Here is a 17,579-nt window from a genome sequence, read left to right on the forward strand (position 1 = left end):
TTATTTATTTATTTGAGACAGAGAGAGAGAGAGAGAGTGAGAGCCAGAGAGAGAGAGAGAGGCAGAGACACAGGCAGAGGGAGAAGTAGGCTCCATGCTGGAAGCCTGACACGGGACTTGATCCCAGGACTCCAGGATCGCACCCTGGGCCAAAGGCAGGCGCCAAACCACTGAGCCACCCAGGGATCCCCCAGTGCTGTGCTTTGAGCAGACGTGCCACGCTTTGTGGTGACGAAGCTTCTGGCCCCTTCCTTTCCAGGTAGGGCGCAACCTTGGAGAAAGCGTGAAGCTAGGTGACATTGTCTCCTGTCTTGTCACTGTGTGTGGTGATGGGTAATAAGGATTAGGAGATGTCATCCTGGTGATTGGCCAAACGGCGATTCCAAGCCACAACAAGGATACCATCTGATCTTTTAGTGATGACACAACCCTCTGCGGATGCGATGGACTGACGTGTCTTAGGGCAGTGTCAAAGCCACTAAGAGCTTGACAACTCAAATCAGTCTTGAGTTGGGCTCCCCGCTGCACCACATTTAGACTGGGCCAGGGTCCTCTCTGTAACCCACACAATTCGGCTTAGCTCATAACTTACTACATAATTTTCACCATAACTTCCTCTTCTTGGGGAAAAGGTGTCCACTCTGTGATTCCCGGAGATTCCTAACCCGGTGAATTCCACAGCACCCCTTCTTCAAATCCTGTATTGTTACCTCCCCACCTCCCCAAGCCCTGAACACATAACTCAGGCTAAAGCAGTGGCCGTGGGTTTAGATAATTTAGGAGACTGCAAGATAGACTCTTAGAGTGTTCAGGAAACAGGGAAATGAAGGATCTAACCTTTCCCCAGTGCAAGGCCCCCACACTTGTCATACCTTGAGGAGGGGACCCCTCATACACAACAGAGCCCATCTCTGGTCAGAGCAGCTCAGTTGGCTCCTCTTACTCCTATTTGGGGGCCTCAGGAACTTCTCAGGAATGGCCTGCAGAAATTGGAAGGTGGTCTCCCTGTTTCTTTTCTTCCAAAATTTACCACCCTTGCTCTTGGACAGTGAGGCAGGACAGGAGCATTTGCATTGGGTACCAACTGAGAAGCTTAATGCCGGGCTCCCTGGGGGAAAGCGGAGATTAGGTATTTGGGTGTCCAGTGTGGGGTGTTGGGGGGGTGATTTAAATGGCTCTGGAACTTGATGCCGTTACAGAAAACACCCCAAGCTGCCAGTAGAACCGGGATCTTTTCACCGAAATCCACAAGGGCCGTGAGAAAGGTTGTCATTGGCCAGGCTCCCAGGCCACCGAACAAGGGGAGAGGATGGGATGCAAACCCCGCCCAAGCCCCAGGGGGATGGAGTTGGCACCGTTGACTTCTGGGCAGCCCCGACGGCAGGCCAGGCATTTCAAAGGGTGCAGGAGCTAAGAGGCCTTCCCCAGCTCCTCCGTGGCCCGCGCGCCTCCAGGGGGCCCCAGGTCAGAATTAGAGTCTGGGTGGGAAGCGTACGAGCAACCGGGGAGCCGAAGTCGCGGTGGAGGAGACACCAGAGAGCGTAAATCCGGGAGGGGGGCGCGGTGTCTTGGGGTCGTGTCACTGCCCCGCAGGTCCCGCGCTCGGCGCAGAGCGCCCTAGGAGGGGGCGCAGCGGCCGCGGGCACCTGCTCCACCGAGGGCTCCCCAGGGGCGGACAGGGCGCTGCGGCCATGGCCGAGGCCGCGGAGCTGGAGGGCGCCCCCCCAGGGCCCCCGGGGCCGCCTGAGGTCCCCGCGCCAACCGCGGAGAAGGCGGGCGCGGAGGCGGAGCGGGCGGAGGCCGGCGAGGGAGCCCCGGGGGCGCCGCGGGGCGAGGGGGCGGGCGCAGCCGCCACGGCCGCCCTGAGCCCCGCGGGAGGCGCCCATCCGGACGCGGGGCGCAAGGGCGAGCGGGGGCCGGACGCCCACGGTGACCCGGGGGCCGAGGCGCGGGGCGCGGGCGCAGCGCCGGGCGAGGCGGACGCCGAGGAGGGCGCCCCGGGGTGCGCCGAGGTCCCCCGGGGAGAGGAGGGCGAGGCCTCGGGGGAGCTGCGGGGGGGCCCCGAGGAGCCCGAGGAGCCCGACGCGAAGGAGACAGCGGAGCAAGGGCCGGAGGGAGCGGGCGGCGGCAGTCCGGGGGCGCAGGGGGCGCAGGGGGCGCAGGGGGCGAGCATGGCAGCCGCGGAGCAGGCGGGAGGGGCGCACGGGCCCCAGGGGGAGCCCGGCGACGGAGGGGACCTCGGCCCCCAGCCCACTGAGGGGGCCCCCGGGGGGCTTGCAGGGGAGCCTCGGAGTGCAGCGGGGACCCCGGGGACGGAGGAAGCGGGGGACGCGAGGGCGGCAGCCGTGGAGGACCTGGGGGGACCCCAGGAGGGGACGGAGGAGCAGGAGAGGCGAGAGCGCGGCCCGGGGGCGCCGGGCGGGGGCGAGGAGGAGCCCCCCGACGGCAGCGCGCAGGCGGAGGAGCCTGAGGAGCCGGAGGAGCCGGGGGAACCGGGGGAGCCGGGGGAGCCGGGGGAGCAGGAGGAGCCGGAGGAGCCGGAGGAGACGGGGGAGCTGGAGGAGCCGGAGGAGACGGGGGAGCTGGAGGAGCCGGAGGCCGAGCTCGGCAACCACCTGGCGGAGGAGGGCAGCGTGCAGGGCGCGGACGACGCGGCGCGGGTGAACGGCGGCGGGGAGGACGGCGAGGCGTCGGAGGAGGGCGCCCCGCGGCAGGAGCACGACATCACCCTCTTCGTGAAGGTACCCGGAGCTCCGCGGCCCCTCGCGCCCCCTGAGTCGGGGCTTCCAGGGGCGCTGGTCGTGGCTCTGTTCGCGGGACGGAGGGAGGGAGGGAGGGAGGGAGGGAGGCAGGCGGCCCGGCCCGGGTCACCGGGAGCTTGCGGAGCGCTTGGGGAGACGCGGGGGTTTGGAAACAAAGAGGTTGGGTGGGGGTAGTGGAGGGGGGGGAGTCGGGTGTGGGCCCAGCATCCCACTGTCCTTTGTTCTGAAAATCCTAACTGGCCCTTCTAGTCTGGAGATTATTGGAGAATAAATTAAAAAAAAAAAAAGTGAGCCCTATTGATGTTCAAAGCAATTCATCCCGAAGGAAAGCTCTAATAGTTGAAATGGAAAAAAAAAAAAAAAAGGCTAACAGGTTGTAAGGTGAGAAGTATCCCCAGGACTCAAATTTCAGAGGCCCCGAGCTGGCCAACGTTTTCAGTTCCAAAAAAGGTATCTCCCTCTTTGGTATGTAGAATCCATGAGGTGCATTTGGAAGGGAAGTGGAGATTTATTTAAATATTAAATTGTTGAGCGTTTTAGCATTTGTTTTGGAGGAATACAAGGTGCCGGTGACTTGAACCTCATCTGCCTTTATATTTCATATTTCAGTCTTGCTTCAAATGTGAAGGGAGCGATGATTTTTGTTAAAGAATCTATAGGACATGACTGAGAAAGTTTTGAGTTTAAATAGGCATTTCTACAAGGCATCGGAAATATGGGGCAAGGTCCAGCAGTAGCTCACACACATCCTGATCTTTGTTAAGAAAGAAAGAAAGAAAGAAAGAAAGAAAGAAAGAAAGAAAGAAAGAAAGAAAGAAAGAGAAAGAAAGAAAAGGAAAAGGAAAGAAAAAAAAAGAAAAAAGAAAGCCCTTTCTGGAGACCTTTGGCCAGACCAGGAAAGCAGCAGATAATAAGGTCAAGAATGTGCATTGCATGTTGAATCATAATCCTTCCAAAATACTTTCAGGCTTATAGAAGCCAGTGAGGACCTAAAGCTCCTTGACGGGAATGTAAGCAAACTCTAATAAGCAAAAAGAGAAATGTTTCCAAAGTGATTAACATCAGAATTTCAAGAATTGCCTAGGTGGCAAGGGGGTTGGGGAAGTGAGGGCATGTGTTTCTTCACTAGTGGGAAGGTGCTGTTCTGAGCATTTTTGAAGACCCTGGAGCATTTTAAGATTAAGTGTTGGGATATAACCTAAGGGCACAGCCCTTAGGAAGGCCACTGGGAGCTGGGAGGCTGCAGGGAAGGGGAAAGGGAAGGGAAGGGGGAGAGCTGAACACAATGCTGCTGTGTGTGCCTCAAATCTGCTCTTCATTTAAGACATTTCCCCGTTGCTCCATCTTATTGCCAATCTGCTTCCAGCACATCTTTCCAGTTTCTTGTTACAATTTTGAAATACAGTAACATCTTCCTAAGACTGTCTTCCATGCTCCGAGCTCTCCAGTCTAGGCCTTTGGTGATAGCCAGTGAGCTAGGACATGAGATCTGGTCACTTTGTTTCTGCAGCTAAAATTCTCCAGTTATTTGTTGTAGGCTTTCAGATGAGTCCACACTCCTTAGCCAGGCCACAGGCCACTCCTGATGTCATTCCTGCCTCTTCGGTATTGCCTGGGTGTCCCCCAACTTTGTCACCCATGGTACCACCATGCCAGCCATATTGAACTGGTTCCATTCCTTGAGAGAACCACATTTTTTCCCGCCTGGAAATTTTGCAGGTGTTGTACCCTCTGCCAGAATCAAGTTTCTCCCCCCTCATCCCTCTCCCTAGTTATCTGCTGTGTGTCTAGATTCAGCACGGGCATCACCGCAGTGTGGGTTGGATATCCCTCTGTTGAAAGTCCACTCACACACTGTAGGTTTTATCTCTTTCCTTGACTGCATAAATTTTATCTTCTATCCTCCACGTGGAGCACAGGTCTGGAGCATGATGAAGGTTTGAATGGGTGGTTTCCTGCACAAGATAGTGTACTTTGGTGATCAGTAGCATGGACTTTAGAGCCAGTGGGAACAAATCCTGGCTCTGCTTCTTTCTTGCAGTGTGCATCCATTGATTTTGCACAGAAACAATCCCCTGCCCATTATATCCCTGCCCCCCTCCTCTTCTAAGGGAAAATCTCTCTAGATACCTACTAGATACCTAATTATCTCCATTCTCTGGGGATAATAATTTTATGAAAAATAAAAATAAGTTGTGTGGGGATTTTTGTTTTGTTTGCTTTTTTTTTTTTTTTTTTTTTGCTTCTGCTCAGGAGTAATTTGTGTGGGCAGAGGCAAGGGGCTAGTCATAGCTTATCCAGAATGTTTTATTCTGACGTGATTAGCTTGTGATCAGTTGCTCCTGCTACCTTTTTTTTTTTCTTTAAGAAAACAGATCTCCAAATAAGGAGATGGGTTTTTTTTTTTTTTTCAGGAGATTGGTTTTTAAGCAACTACTACTTGATATAAATTCTGAGAGTCACTGAAGAGGTGTCTCGTAGGATTGTTAAGGCATCTCATTTTCTTTTTATCCTAAAAATGATTCTCCTTAAAAGCAAAAAAGACCCCATAGTGAAATCCATCAAAAATTCTTTAGATGTTTATATCTTTTGTGTTTTGTGATACTTGATTTAAAATCCTTAAATTAGTTTAAAAGAGGATTTCTTTGCCAGATTTAGCCTTCTTGAGTTCCTTCTTTGGACTCCACTTATTTGGACTGTAATCCATGTACAGTAGACATCTGACCTCCTGGGTTTTATAAACATGTCAAATTTTTCTGTGCCATCGCTGGAGTGCAGAATTCAGATTTGTTCTTTAAGGGGAAGTACTGTAAACATTCCAAACATTCCCCTCACCTTCATCTGACAGCCCAGTAAATACCATTGTAATTAATTAGCCCGTATTTTATTTGTCAATTTTTAACTTTTACACTTTCCCCCTATTTTAAAAAATATATTGGTTGCAAAAATACCGCAAAGTAATGACATATGACTCAGTAACAGGTGCAAATACTTTTAGCCACCTGGCGGTTTATCGTCTCCATCTTTGGAATTGCCATCTTACTAATTTGCCATTTTGTTTAATTCCATAAGTATGCAAGAATGTACTCTTGTAAAAGAGCCGAGAACATATATAGAACAGGCTGCAGAAAGCTTCCCTGAATTATTGTATGGTAAATTAATTGCTGATCATGCTAATTCTTACTTTTGTTTTTTACAAAGAAGTATTAATTATTTGTCATCAAATTATAGGGTAACCCTGCAGTATATTTAGTAAGAAAGATTCTTTTCTTCTTTACTCATAACAAAGAGTAACAACATAATAACATACCAACATAACAATAACAAACGACAAATAAAATACTGACAACAAAGGATAAGGTAGGCACCTCACCAGCTGTGGGGATTTAGTCACTAAGGAAGTCTTACTTACAGATTTGGTGCTTCTAATCCAGCATGTATACTTTGAGGCAAGGTCTAGGGGTCGGATAATCTGAGATATGGATTTCCGGGCGAATTTCACAAGACTTAAAACACTTCAACGTGACCAATGAATAGTCTTGGGCCAGAGTCTATGAATTTCTTAAACTAGACTTTGGACACCATATATTTAACCATTAACATGCAGCTGCTGTGGAGCTCAAAAACTTGCATTTGCCATCACATTTGGGTGATGTCTCTAGACAGGTGGAATTGGTGATGGAACAAGTCCAACGCAAGGAAGATATGACCTCTGACTAGGCATTGTCATTGAGAACTGTCCCCCAACATACATACATATAAGAATGAATGAATGAAGCCAGCCAAGCAGTGCCACACCACATGGCCATGGCAGGATGGGAAGGCTAGGTATGTGTCTAGGAGCCACAGCTGTGTGACTCCTGGTAGACCAGTTCACTGTAGTGATCCACGCACCTTTCTCCAGGAGAGAGCACAGTGAGACCATTCTGTGGGGGCTTGGTGTCCAAGGAGCTTAAGGGGGAGGTGGGATTCTCATAACTATGTGTGGACTATGACCATGTGCTCTAAAGGGAAATGAACACAGATGCACTTCTTTGACTTTACCCCCCCAAAATAGCATTTTTGTTATTTGTTTTTTGAGTGTCTTATACAGCTTGCTTGCAAACACATTTATGAAATTAGTAGAGTTAGCTGGGGTGGAAACCTCTGACACATGTGTGTGCACACATGCACACTGTGGGTAGTGGTTCCTCTCCCCGCGCTGAGTGAGATCCACCTTCTAATTACTTCTCCACATCATGTCCTCCTCACCTCATGTAGTGGTGGGCTTGTTGTAAGCTCTGAGTCAGTGCTTTTTGGTAATGATAGGGAAATAGCAGATGGATGCATACTCAGTCTAAGGTGACTCAGCTAGTGAGCAGCTGGACACAGACCTGTTTCCCATTGTCCCAGTCCAGTGTCCCTTCTGAAAGGGCCAGAGCCACTCTTCTCCATGAAGACATTTTGGCAGCAGGGCTGCAAGATGATGGAATTTCCTCAGGGCTATGGGAATTTGTGGCTCTGCTTTGCTGGGTGCACATAGGCCACAGTTCCTGCCACTCACTGGGCTGATGCATCATGTGCTCTGGACTCATGGAAGTAAGTGAGCAATCATGCTTCACCCTCAGCATGAACTCCTCCTCCTCCTCACAGTGGGTCTCCTTAATAGCCTGGGTTTCTCATGGTCAGCTCTTCTCCATTAGGTCACTCAGATATCCTAACTCCCTGTGTATCTGAAGATCTGTAAGATACCTTCAGAAACACTGCCCTGGATCCTTTGAACATGCAAATTTACTCTTTAGTTCCATATACATAGAAAAACAAAACCTAGACTTTGGAGGAATGTATAAAGTTCAAGTGGGTGAGAGTGATACAGATTAATCTCTTAGCACATGTGGATTTATCACCTCCTATATGTTAGTCAACATGTGGATTTATCACCTCCTATATGTTAGTCATTGTGCTAGAGTTGGGGACCCAAAGTCAAGCAAGATTGACAAGGTCCCTGCCCTCACAGAGTTTACCATCTAGCACAAAGGAGAGAGACTGAGCACTGAAAGCATTTGGTAGCAGGAACTACATTGGTGTGCCCACTGTTGTCCTTCCAAACCCTAGCACAGGTCTAGCACATAGTAGGCTCCAAGTTAATGCTGGCAGGAAGGGGAGGAGGGAACAAAGATGAGTAGGAGCCTGTAGGAGTATGTAGTAGAAGGACCTATAGATACAGTGGGGATCACTGAGTAGTTATCAATTTGATTGTATTTGGGGAGACGCAGAGACTAGGACCCTCTGATAGTCCCTAGTACATATTCTTCAGGTTTTTGAAAATAGGGGTACCTAAGTGGCTCAATAGATTAAGTATCTGCCTTTGGCTCGGGTCATGATCTCAGAGTCCTGGGATTGAGCCCTGTGTCACGCTCCCTGCTCAGCAGGGAACCTACTTCTCCCTCTCTCAACTTCTAAACACTTGTGCTTTCTAGCCTCTAAACTTGTCTCTCTCTCAACTTCTAAAGACATCAACATGTTTTCTGGCAACACATTCTCCTCCCCATAGGGAGATAGTATCCAATTCCATTTCAGCTGGAGACTGCAAAGCTTAAAATATTTATTGTCAGGCCCTTTAAGAAAAGGTTTGTTGATCCATAGTTTAAACTTTCTTTGATACCTGACCTGGGGCTAGATACATTGCCTCTGGCACAAAATTGGAGTTTTATTCAGCAAGGAAGAAGGGGAATGACTGCTGAATAAAGAATCAGCAGTGTCTATCACAGTGAAAAATATTTTAGACACTGAACATCTTATACATATTGTTAGAAATGTAATTTTTCTTTGAAGTCCTTAATCTTGATTTAGGTGAGATTGAAATGAAACAGAGATTATAAATATAAAAAGATACAATGCAATGCAACGTAGAGTAAGTATTTTTCTACCCTCGAGATCTTGCCTCTCAGTTTTTCTTCCTGGAGACAGCCACTGGATATCTTTCCAGAGATACTCTGAGCATATTTCAAGGTTACATGTAAATATTCTCACTGTATTAGTTATCTAACACATAACAGAGTAATAAATTACTCTAAGACTTAGCACCCTAAAACAACAAACTTTCATTATTCCCAGTTTCTCTGTATCAGGAATTTGGGTCAGCTTGGTTGTGTAGTTCTGGCTCATGAGTTTGTGGTTGAGATATTGGCAGGGCTGTGGTCTCATCTGAAGGACTGGTTGGAGTGGTGGTGGTGGGCATCCACTTTCAACATGGCTGATGCGCATGTCTGTTGGCAAGACGTTCAGTTCCTCACCACTTGGGGCTCTCTCCATGGGCTGCTTTGGTGTCCTCACAACATGGCATCTGGCTTTCCCCCAGAGCAGTGATCCAAGAGAGTAGGAGCCACGATGACTTTTATGATTGAGTCTCAGAAGTCACTGTCACTCCTGTCTTATTTTATTCACAAAGTCCAATACTCAAGGATATCAAAATTAAATTCTACCTTAAAGGGAAAGTCAGAGGATCTGTGGACATATTTTTAAAAAAATACCTCACTCACTTTTTTTTTCATAAAAAGTAGGACGCTGGAAATACATTGGGTTATATCTTGCTTTCTTTGCTTAACAACATATATTAGAAATCATTCTCCATTGGTACCTGTAGCTCTGTCTTGTTAAAAATTTCATAGTTTTTTAGTGATGGATACACTCTATAGTCAGTCTTCTATGGGTGGATGTTTAGGTGGTTTCTTCTTTTGGATGTTAAACCATGATGTAGTGACTATCCCGCCATGGATGTGTAATCGTATATGGAAGCTCACTTCTTAGAAATGACATTGCTTTGGGAACGGATATGTCTGTTTAAAATTTTGATAATCTTCACCAAATTTCCTCTTCAAGGACGTTCCACCACATAATGTCTCCCTGACACTATATGGGTTCCATGTTTATTTCCCCAACCTTCCCCACTCAGACTTTTTATCAAACTTTTGAATCTGAGAGGTGAAAAATGATGCCCATTGTCATTTAATTCACATCTCCTTTAGTGTGTGTGAGGCTAAGTGTACTTTTATTGATCTAACAACTCTTGATATTTTTTTGCCGAAGCAGCTTGCTTATGTCCTTTGCCTATTTTTCAAATCTACATTTGGTCTTATCCTTCCTGATTTTTATAATAAGGAAATTAGACCATTGTCTGTCATGTGGGTTGCATATATTTTTATGGGACTGTTTTGACTATTTGTACTGGAGTAATTTATCCTTTCAGTCTTAGTAACTTGTTGGATGGAATTGATGTGTGGGGAAACAAAGCATAGGCTGTGACAGCGCTCTTAGAATCTCCAACTTCATTTACTAGAATCTTTAAATACTCTGTTTTACTTTATATTCTATAACCTCTTAAGTCCTGAGGAATTAGATATTTCAAGTCTTGCCTTTCTTCTTTTCTTTATAATTAGCAGCTTACATTTTACCAGGCACATGCCCTTTGAGAATTGCATTCTTTCTTACATGGTAAGAATTGCTATTCAAAACAAGATTTAAAATATCTTGATAGCAGGATCATTTCATGCCATACTACTCCATCTGAATATGTAAGATATATCACTTTGATCTTGGCATGCCATCTACTGGGATGAATTTGAGTCCCACAAATAAAAATCATAAGTGAAAAGCAATCATCTGTGGTGCCGTGGTATCAAAATATTGTTTCTGTGGATGTCTCTTAGCAGGAATGTTTCTATTTATGCCCCCATTTGTCAAAAGAATTGACCAAAATTTATGGAGAATGATGACATTCTCTCTGTTCATAGAGATCCAGTGAATTGTGGCTGACTACCAGAACTTATGTTTAATTAGTGGGGCAGGGGTACTAAAATGCTCAAATATGAAAGATCATTCAGAGAGATACTTTTTGAAGCTTCTCGGGGGGCAGGTCTATTTACAACAGTTGAGAAATACTCAGTGTGCAAGGGTAAGTCTAATCTTATACGTGTAAGAAATCATCAGATTAGAAATATTCTCTAATTCCAGATTTTTACTAGGTTCATGAACTCTACCCCCAATTCAGGGCTTCTCCTTCCTTCTGGGCTTGATTGGCCACATGAACTTTGATTCTTCTGCTATGGGGAGAAGTAAAAGCTACTTTTCAGTCTTCCAAACTCCTGAACGGTGTTTTGGACCACAGTGGCTATTTAAAGCAAATATTTATTGAGTTTTCACCAAGTATCAGACATTGTGTTTGGGGCTGAGGTACAAAAGCAACAGTGATGAACACAGCCCCTGCTTTTCTAGAGCTTTCTGCCTACAGAGTGACCTAGAGGGAAATGGCTAGAGTGCTGTGTGAGGAAGGGGAGCATGGGGTGGGGAGGGTTGCTGGAGCAGGTGGGAGGAGCAGGATGGCAGGCTGCGCAATGAGTCTTAAGGGGGGGGAATTTGGCCTCTAGATCTCTGACAGCCCGGGCTCTGCCCTTTTGCTGCAGTCTCTTCCCTTTGGAAGGTTGTGCTGTGCACGATGGATGGGTAAGTGAATGAGCAACGTACAAGGCATGGCCACTGTGTCCGGTAAAAAGAATGGGGTGGTCAGATTTAATGATGTATTTTGCAGAATGTAAATTTTATAATCTCATGAATTCTTTCCATCTAAGTTAGCATCACGCATCACACTGTATTCACAGACATTGGCTTATGTCTGAGCCCAATAACTGAACAGCTATTAAAATTCTGAGCATGTTGCAAATCGTCTTTGGCTTCCTCTTTCTATTGTGGAGACAGGTGAAGAACAGAGAACAGGGGAGAGAGACCAGGGCCGCTCAGTGGCGTTCAGCTGGTGGATGGGCCCATCTGAGGGGTTCCAAGGCAGATTCACACACTTGTTGAGTGTCTCAAATCATTTATTTATCGACCCAGTTCTTTGCCAACTTGAACTGGTTTAAGACAATTTTAGCAGTGCCTAAAAGCAGCGGAGTTGTTTCTTTTATATCCAGTGATGGGCAGAGTGACGTCTCTGCAGCATTTACTACAGCAAATGTCAATACCATATAATTACCGTAATTACAACACATGGGCAACAAGAGCCTCGTGCTGAGATCTGGGCCACTCCGTGTGCCCCCTCTAGAGTCACTTCTCTGTCATCTCTATGAAGCAGTCATTTATCCTTATGAAGGAGAAGGGACACTGTGCCAATGAAGTAGAGACCCGCCCCAGTGCCCCTTTTTGTTTCTGAGTGTGGGGGCCCGGAGTGGCCTTGGAGTCACGAGAGACTAGGGTCCCCTTTCACAGAGCTGTGTGATTCTGTCTTCTGACCAGCAGGACTCTTCCCCAGGAGGGGTGGCCAGCCACGGAGGGAGGAGAAAATCTGGACCCGTTCTGCCCAAGGCTTTATCATTGTGGTTTTCCAACCTTCCTGGGGGTTAGGATGTTGTGGTCCAGTAGGAAGAGCCTCAATTATGCACCCCCAGCAGCACTCCCTGGGTGCTCCAGGCCTGCCCCTGGCCACAGTGGGTGGAGGGAAGAAGAATCAGGCCCGGAGGTCATCTTCCCAGAGTGGGGGGTACATCCTGCTTCTCTTCCCAGAGTGGGGGGTACATCCTGGATTTTGATGTGCATGGCAGCCCCAAGCACGTCTGACACACTCCGCCCATCACAGGCATCACGTGCTTTGAAGGCCACACAGAATCAAAGTGTTATTGGTCTGGAGATCTAGGGACATGGGGCTTTCTTCCTAAGTGGGGGAAATTAACACTTTTTTGGTGTCTTTGGTGTCGGGGGAGGCAGTGGGTTCGAAGAATCTTGGGCCTCTTGGGCCGACTCAATTTCTACCCCAACTTTGTTCCCTTTGTTTGAGCTCCAGGCTGGATGCCTTTGACTCTATTCCCATAAACGGGCAGACGGGATGAAGTTCTGGGTTGCAACTCAATGGTTTCTTTGTGTCACTTAACACTACAGAGAATTCGGTGCCTAAGAAAACTCAAGAGTTATTAACACATCAGATATGAGGGGCACTTTTTTTTTTTTGTTAACTGCCACTTTAACCAATATATTGTGACCCTGTCATAAACAGCAGCAGTAAAATGACACTGCTCTGTCATTCTCCAGATATTGACGTTTGCTGTAGTCAATGTTGCAGAGATGACGCTCTGCCCATCACTGGAAATAAAAAAAAAAAATAACTTCACTGCTTTTAGGCACTGCTAAAATTTTCTTAAACCAGTTCAAGTTGGTAAAGAACTAGGTCTATAAATTTGAGATTTGAGATCTATAAATTTGAGATTTGAGCATTTCTGCACACCCTGAAATCACATCACCGCGTGGTGGGGTAAAGGTGGCTGCAAGTTCTTTGATCCTCTTCCCATTGGGAAATGGAGGCTGATTCTCTCTCTTCTCTCTGAATCTGGCCAGACCCTCATGACTGCCTGGTCACCAGTAGAATATGGGGGGAGTGATGCTGTGTGGTTTTCACTCTAAAGGGCTGTGCAGCCTCTGCTCTGTTCACTGACCTGCTTGAGGCCACCAGCTGGACAGGCCACCTCTGGGTGCTCCATCTGACAATCCCAGCTGAGCCCAGCCTTTCAGCCATGCTGCCAAGACCCTCAACAAGTGTGTGAAGCTGTCTTGGACTCCCTCAGATGGGCCCACCCGTCAGCTGAACAGCACTGAACGACCTTTGTCATTGCCACGTGGGACAGAAGGATCACCTAGTCCAAGGCCTGGTCCTGATTCCTGACTGATGATGAAGCATAAAAAAAGCAGCCCTCCCTGGTGCATCTGGGTACTTTGCTACTTGGCAATAGGTAACCGGGACGTATGGCTTATGTCTCTTTTAAGCTGGTGAAATCTGAGCAGGTCACGGTGAGAGGTACAGAGGAATTTAAGGCAAGTCCAGGAGTGGGCAGTGCAGAAAAAAGGAAGGCTCCGTGTGGCCGGTTCTTCCGTTTGCTGTGTGCAGTTTTTTTTTTTCCTTCTGCGGTCACTATAGGGACTGGAATATCCTCAGCCATTCAAGAACGCAAACCACCAGGGTATATAAAAACAGGCTGCATTCTTCAGCAGGCTTTCCAGAACAAGATGTTCCTTTGTTGCAATAATTCCTTGTGAGAATTTTACAAGGAAATAAGCTTTTCATGTCTGTGTAAAAGCTTCAGTTGGTATCAGGCCATATTATTAAAAAAGGATTAAAAATAGTCCTGGAGTTTTTAAAGCACACTTCGTATATGAGGATAAATAGTAAGTTCCATTTTGTTCGCCTGTGTACTTCTTATGACTGGATTCCACCCACTGTGACAATGAATACTCCCACCACTAAGCCTTTGGCCAGAATTTAAAGCTAAGGGCAGTTTGATTCAGCGATTAAGCCACGTGGGTTGGGGGTGGTCAACCACCTAATCCATCTAATAATACATTGATTGGTATGATGGTGGAGAAGAGTAAATACTCTACATACTTGGCAACGTATTTAGGATTGATAGGCTTCTGGAAAGGTTCAGATCTATGTTTCAGACTTTTAAGATCTCAAATATATTTCTTAGGATCTCGGTAGAACGATGAACTAAGTTGTTCTTACGTTCTCGGGTTATGGCAGAGGGAGGGGCACGTTTCAAAAGAGGCCTGGAGCGAGGGACTTAATAAACATAATATATTAATAAAGTGCAGACAGGAGGCCTATCTCTCCACGCTGCTGGGGACAGACAGCCTGAGCTGGATGTGCAAAAAGCCAATCTTGAAAGCGTTATCGATAGCGCAGGCTGGTATTTATTTAAGAAAAAAAAAAAACCACTCAATTTTTCTTTTCTAGAATCGGCCTTGCTGCACTTATGGTACCTGTTTCTTTTATAGGCTTTACAAGGAGTGGGACGTGTCGTGTTTGTGTCGCGGGATATGCTAGTGTAACCATAAACCGTATCAACAAAGATCTGAAAAGGAGGGGCCGTTCCCTTCATTCCCTGGAAGTGTGGTCAAAGAGGGGCTCTACCCCTCTGACCCCCATTCTGCAAGGAGCCTTGCTGCTGCCCCAGGGTGTGTGGACGCTGGCATCACCGGCCACCTTGCTGCTCCACTAGATGGCAGGAGAGGGAAGGCAAGAGACAGGACAATGTGCGGGAGGGGTGGTGGCCTGTCCTGTGAGCCTTCCCTCAGCCTTGGGAAGAGTTAAAGACCAGAAGCCTGCAGAGGGTCGGTGCTACACAGGTCATGGCAGTGGTACAGCTGTTATCATTGGGATCATTGGTCGGTTGCCTGCAAGCCGTCGATGCAGGCCTTTCTGTTGACCTTGGCAGTCACCTTGGCTCTCTAATCGGAGGTGCTAACAGGAGTCCAGCAGGCCAGGGTCGGGCTCTCCGCTCAGCTCCCCGGTGGGCCCTCATCCCTCCCAACCGCAGGTGGCCTGCTCACCTCACGCCCCCCTGCACGGCCCCATCCTGCACCAAGAGGTGGAGGGAGGACCAGCGAGGATTGTGCTTCCCACAGGAAGATGCGAGATGGTGATGCTGAGCCAAGAGAAGCTTGCACAGATGGTGCCTGCACACAAAAAAATCATCACACCTCAGTAAATGGCTTGTCTTGTGACTGACATGCCCACGATCGGCTTCCCTCCAGCTTAGGGAGGCTGGAAACCAGGAATTCCAGCACTGGAGCTGGGGTGTCAGGTTCTGATGGCTGCAGTGTCGGAATCTCCCCCAAGCAAAGCCGCTTTCCTGCTTTCCTTGCCCCTTACAGAAATTGGGAAATTAGGCAAGAACTTGGTGCATTAGGGACTGGCGCTCTGTCTGCCACATTTCTATTGATTTTTCCCTCCTGTTGTCCCTGCCGCCCGCTGAAGGGGTTTATATATCTTTTTAGAACAGTTTATTTTTCATAGGCTACTCCTTCCCCAATTTTGTGGTTGATTGGGCATTTCCATAAAAGTCGTTCCATTAGTTTCTGGCAAAGTAAATAATCTGTGGTATCATTGTGTCTGTGGGAACAACCAGTCAGTAGATCAACTCAACTCACGTCATCTTTCCCAGGAATGAAGTTTCCTTATTAAGAATGTCCTTCCCCCTAAAAGGTATCAGTGAGTCGTTTTTCAGTAATGATTTTTTTTTTTTAAACGTGTAGTCCAGATTTTCAGAACTACAGGCCTGTGGCCTGCCTTGTTCTGATGAATTGGGTTGATGAGCTGGTCAGTGTTTGTAGAGGGTTATGAAACCCTGGCTGCCTGCACCAATAGCATCTGAATAACGATGGAAAGAGTTAAAAATCCCCCTAAAATTACTCAGCATAATCCTCAAGAATATATTTCTTAGGATCTCGCAAACCACCATGGTTTCTCTGTGTTTCTCCAACGCCATCATCCATCACGAGTGGTGTTCTGGAATGTTCTCCACACAGTGAGTATCCATTTCAGGTTGAATTCATAGGTGTTCAAGATGGTTTGTAAGTTATCTAGCTAAATTTGGGGGACCAGATAAAACGAGGACCCCACTTTTCCACCATCTTGCCTCCTCCCAGCCTACACAGTGGGTATCCAAAACTTGACTCCGGAGTAGTCAAGCAAGCACAACTCTAGAAGCTGACCCTGCCCTGGGTTGGGGCTCTCTTTCCACCCTATTGTCACTGTCTCCTAAGCCTTGAGGATGTGTTGACAAGTCAAGAACACTGAATGCTTCTGTGCACGCTGTGGTGGGCCATTAACCACCGGTGTGTTTTGGGGATCACTGATCTCTGGATCCACTCCTGTGTTCATTCACTGGCTCAGCAAGCATTAAGCATCCCAAATTGCTTAAAAGAAAATCTTCCTCTGTTTTTTTCCCTACAACTTTACCTTGTGGAATGGGGTCTTGTGTTTTCCAGTTGAGGGCACCCAGTTTTTTGTGCCATTTTTTACTTTTGTGCCTTATTTGTCGAGGGGATCTTTCCTTTATTGAACAGACTCCCAGACGAGTCAGTGGGATGCCGATCCCCTCAAAGCTCCTTCTTCTCTGGGAATTAGTTGAAGGATCGCTATACCCCGGGGGTCTTGGCAGTTAGTTAGTGTGGACTGGGATGGAAATGGAGTCCAGGGAACCAGAGCAGGGCTGGGTTAAATGGTGCTCAAGGGTGAGCTGGACACGCTGAGGCATGAACCCACTTCAGGTCCCATATCTAAGACCCAGCAAATCCTGCCCCATTTTTAATTCCCCGAACGCTCCTCTGTTTGTATCTGTGTAGATGCCTTTATTTCAGAATCAAGTGAGAGTCCACCCAGGGGCCTGAAATAGGGCACTGGCTTTTATTCCCATAGGACCTTTCTTTCTGATAACTTGGGGCACTTTTATAAAATTGTCTTCAGTGCGGGGCAGGGGTGGGTGGGGTGGGACAGCTCCATGATGGTTCAGAGGGAGAGCAAAGCGCTCATTTTGTTGTCTCTCCCTTGCCTGAGGGATAATTTGCCTGCATGCCCGTCTCTACATCCCTCTGTCCTCCTTGTTTCTTCCACGTGGAAAGAGAGGACAGCCCAGGGAAGGGTCTTCATTTCTGGATTCTCCCCTTCCACTATGGTTTCCCATCCCTCTAGGGATGGAGGTCAGACCCACTCTTGGGAAGAAGTTGTCAACACACAACCCAACATGGGTGTATTGCAAAGAAGGCAGCCTCTCCTCAGAGAAGGCCAAGTTAATTGGTGTTATCAGGGATTTCGCTGAAGAGGGATGTTTTTCCTTTGGGGATTGGGAGGTGGGTGCAAAATAGAGCCAGAGAGCGCTTCCAAGGTCTTTATGTTTCAAAGCACATGCTGTGCATTGCGCCATCCATTCTGAGTATTATTTTTTATGATCCCTTTCTGCCAATTCTCCTTTCTGGTTCATTTTCTTCTATGGAAGGTACTCTTTCAAGCTTTTGGTG

General features: G+C 47.6%; 1 protein-coding gene across 1 annotated transcript in view; it reads left to right on the forward strand.

Annotated features, from left to right (window-relative positions):
- Positions 1-1,691: 1,691 nt before the first annotated feature.
- CLIC6 (chloride intracellular channel 6) overlaps positions 1,692-17,579 on the forward strand; it is a 45,473-nt gene continuing 29,585 nt past the window's right edge. Inside the window, exon 1 of the mRNA XM_055313366.1 lies at positions 1,692-2,741. Within this exon, the coding sequence (XP_055169341.1) occupies positions 1,692-2,741 (1,050 nt within the window). The remainder of the gene's footprint in view (positions 2,742-17,579) is intronic.

The sequence above is a fragment of the Nyctereutes procyonoides genome, unplaced genomic scaffold, assembly GCF_905146905.1.
Source record: "Nyctereutes procyonoides isolate TBG_1078 unplaced genomic scaffold, NYPRO_anot_genome, whole genome shotgun sequence".
In the NCBI taxonomy this organism is placed as follows: domain Eukaryota; kingdom Metazoa; phylum Chordata; class Mammalia; order Carnivora; family Canidae; genus Nyctereutes; species Nyctereutes procyonoides.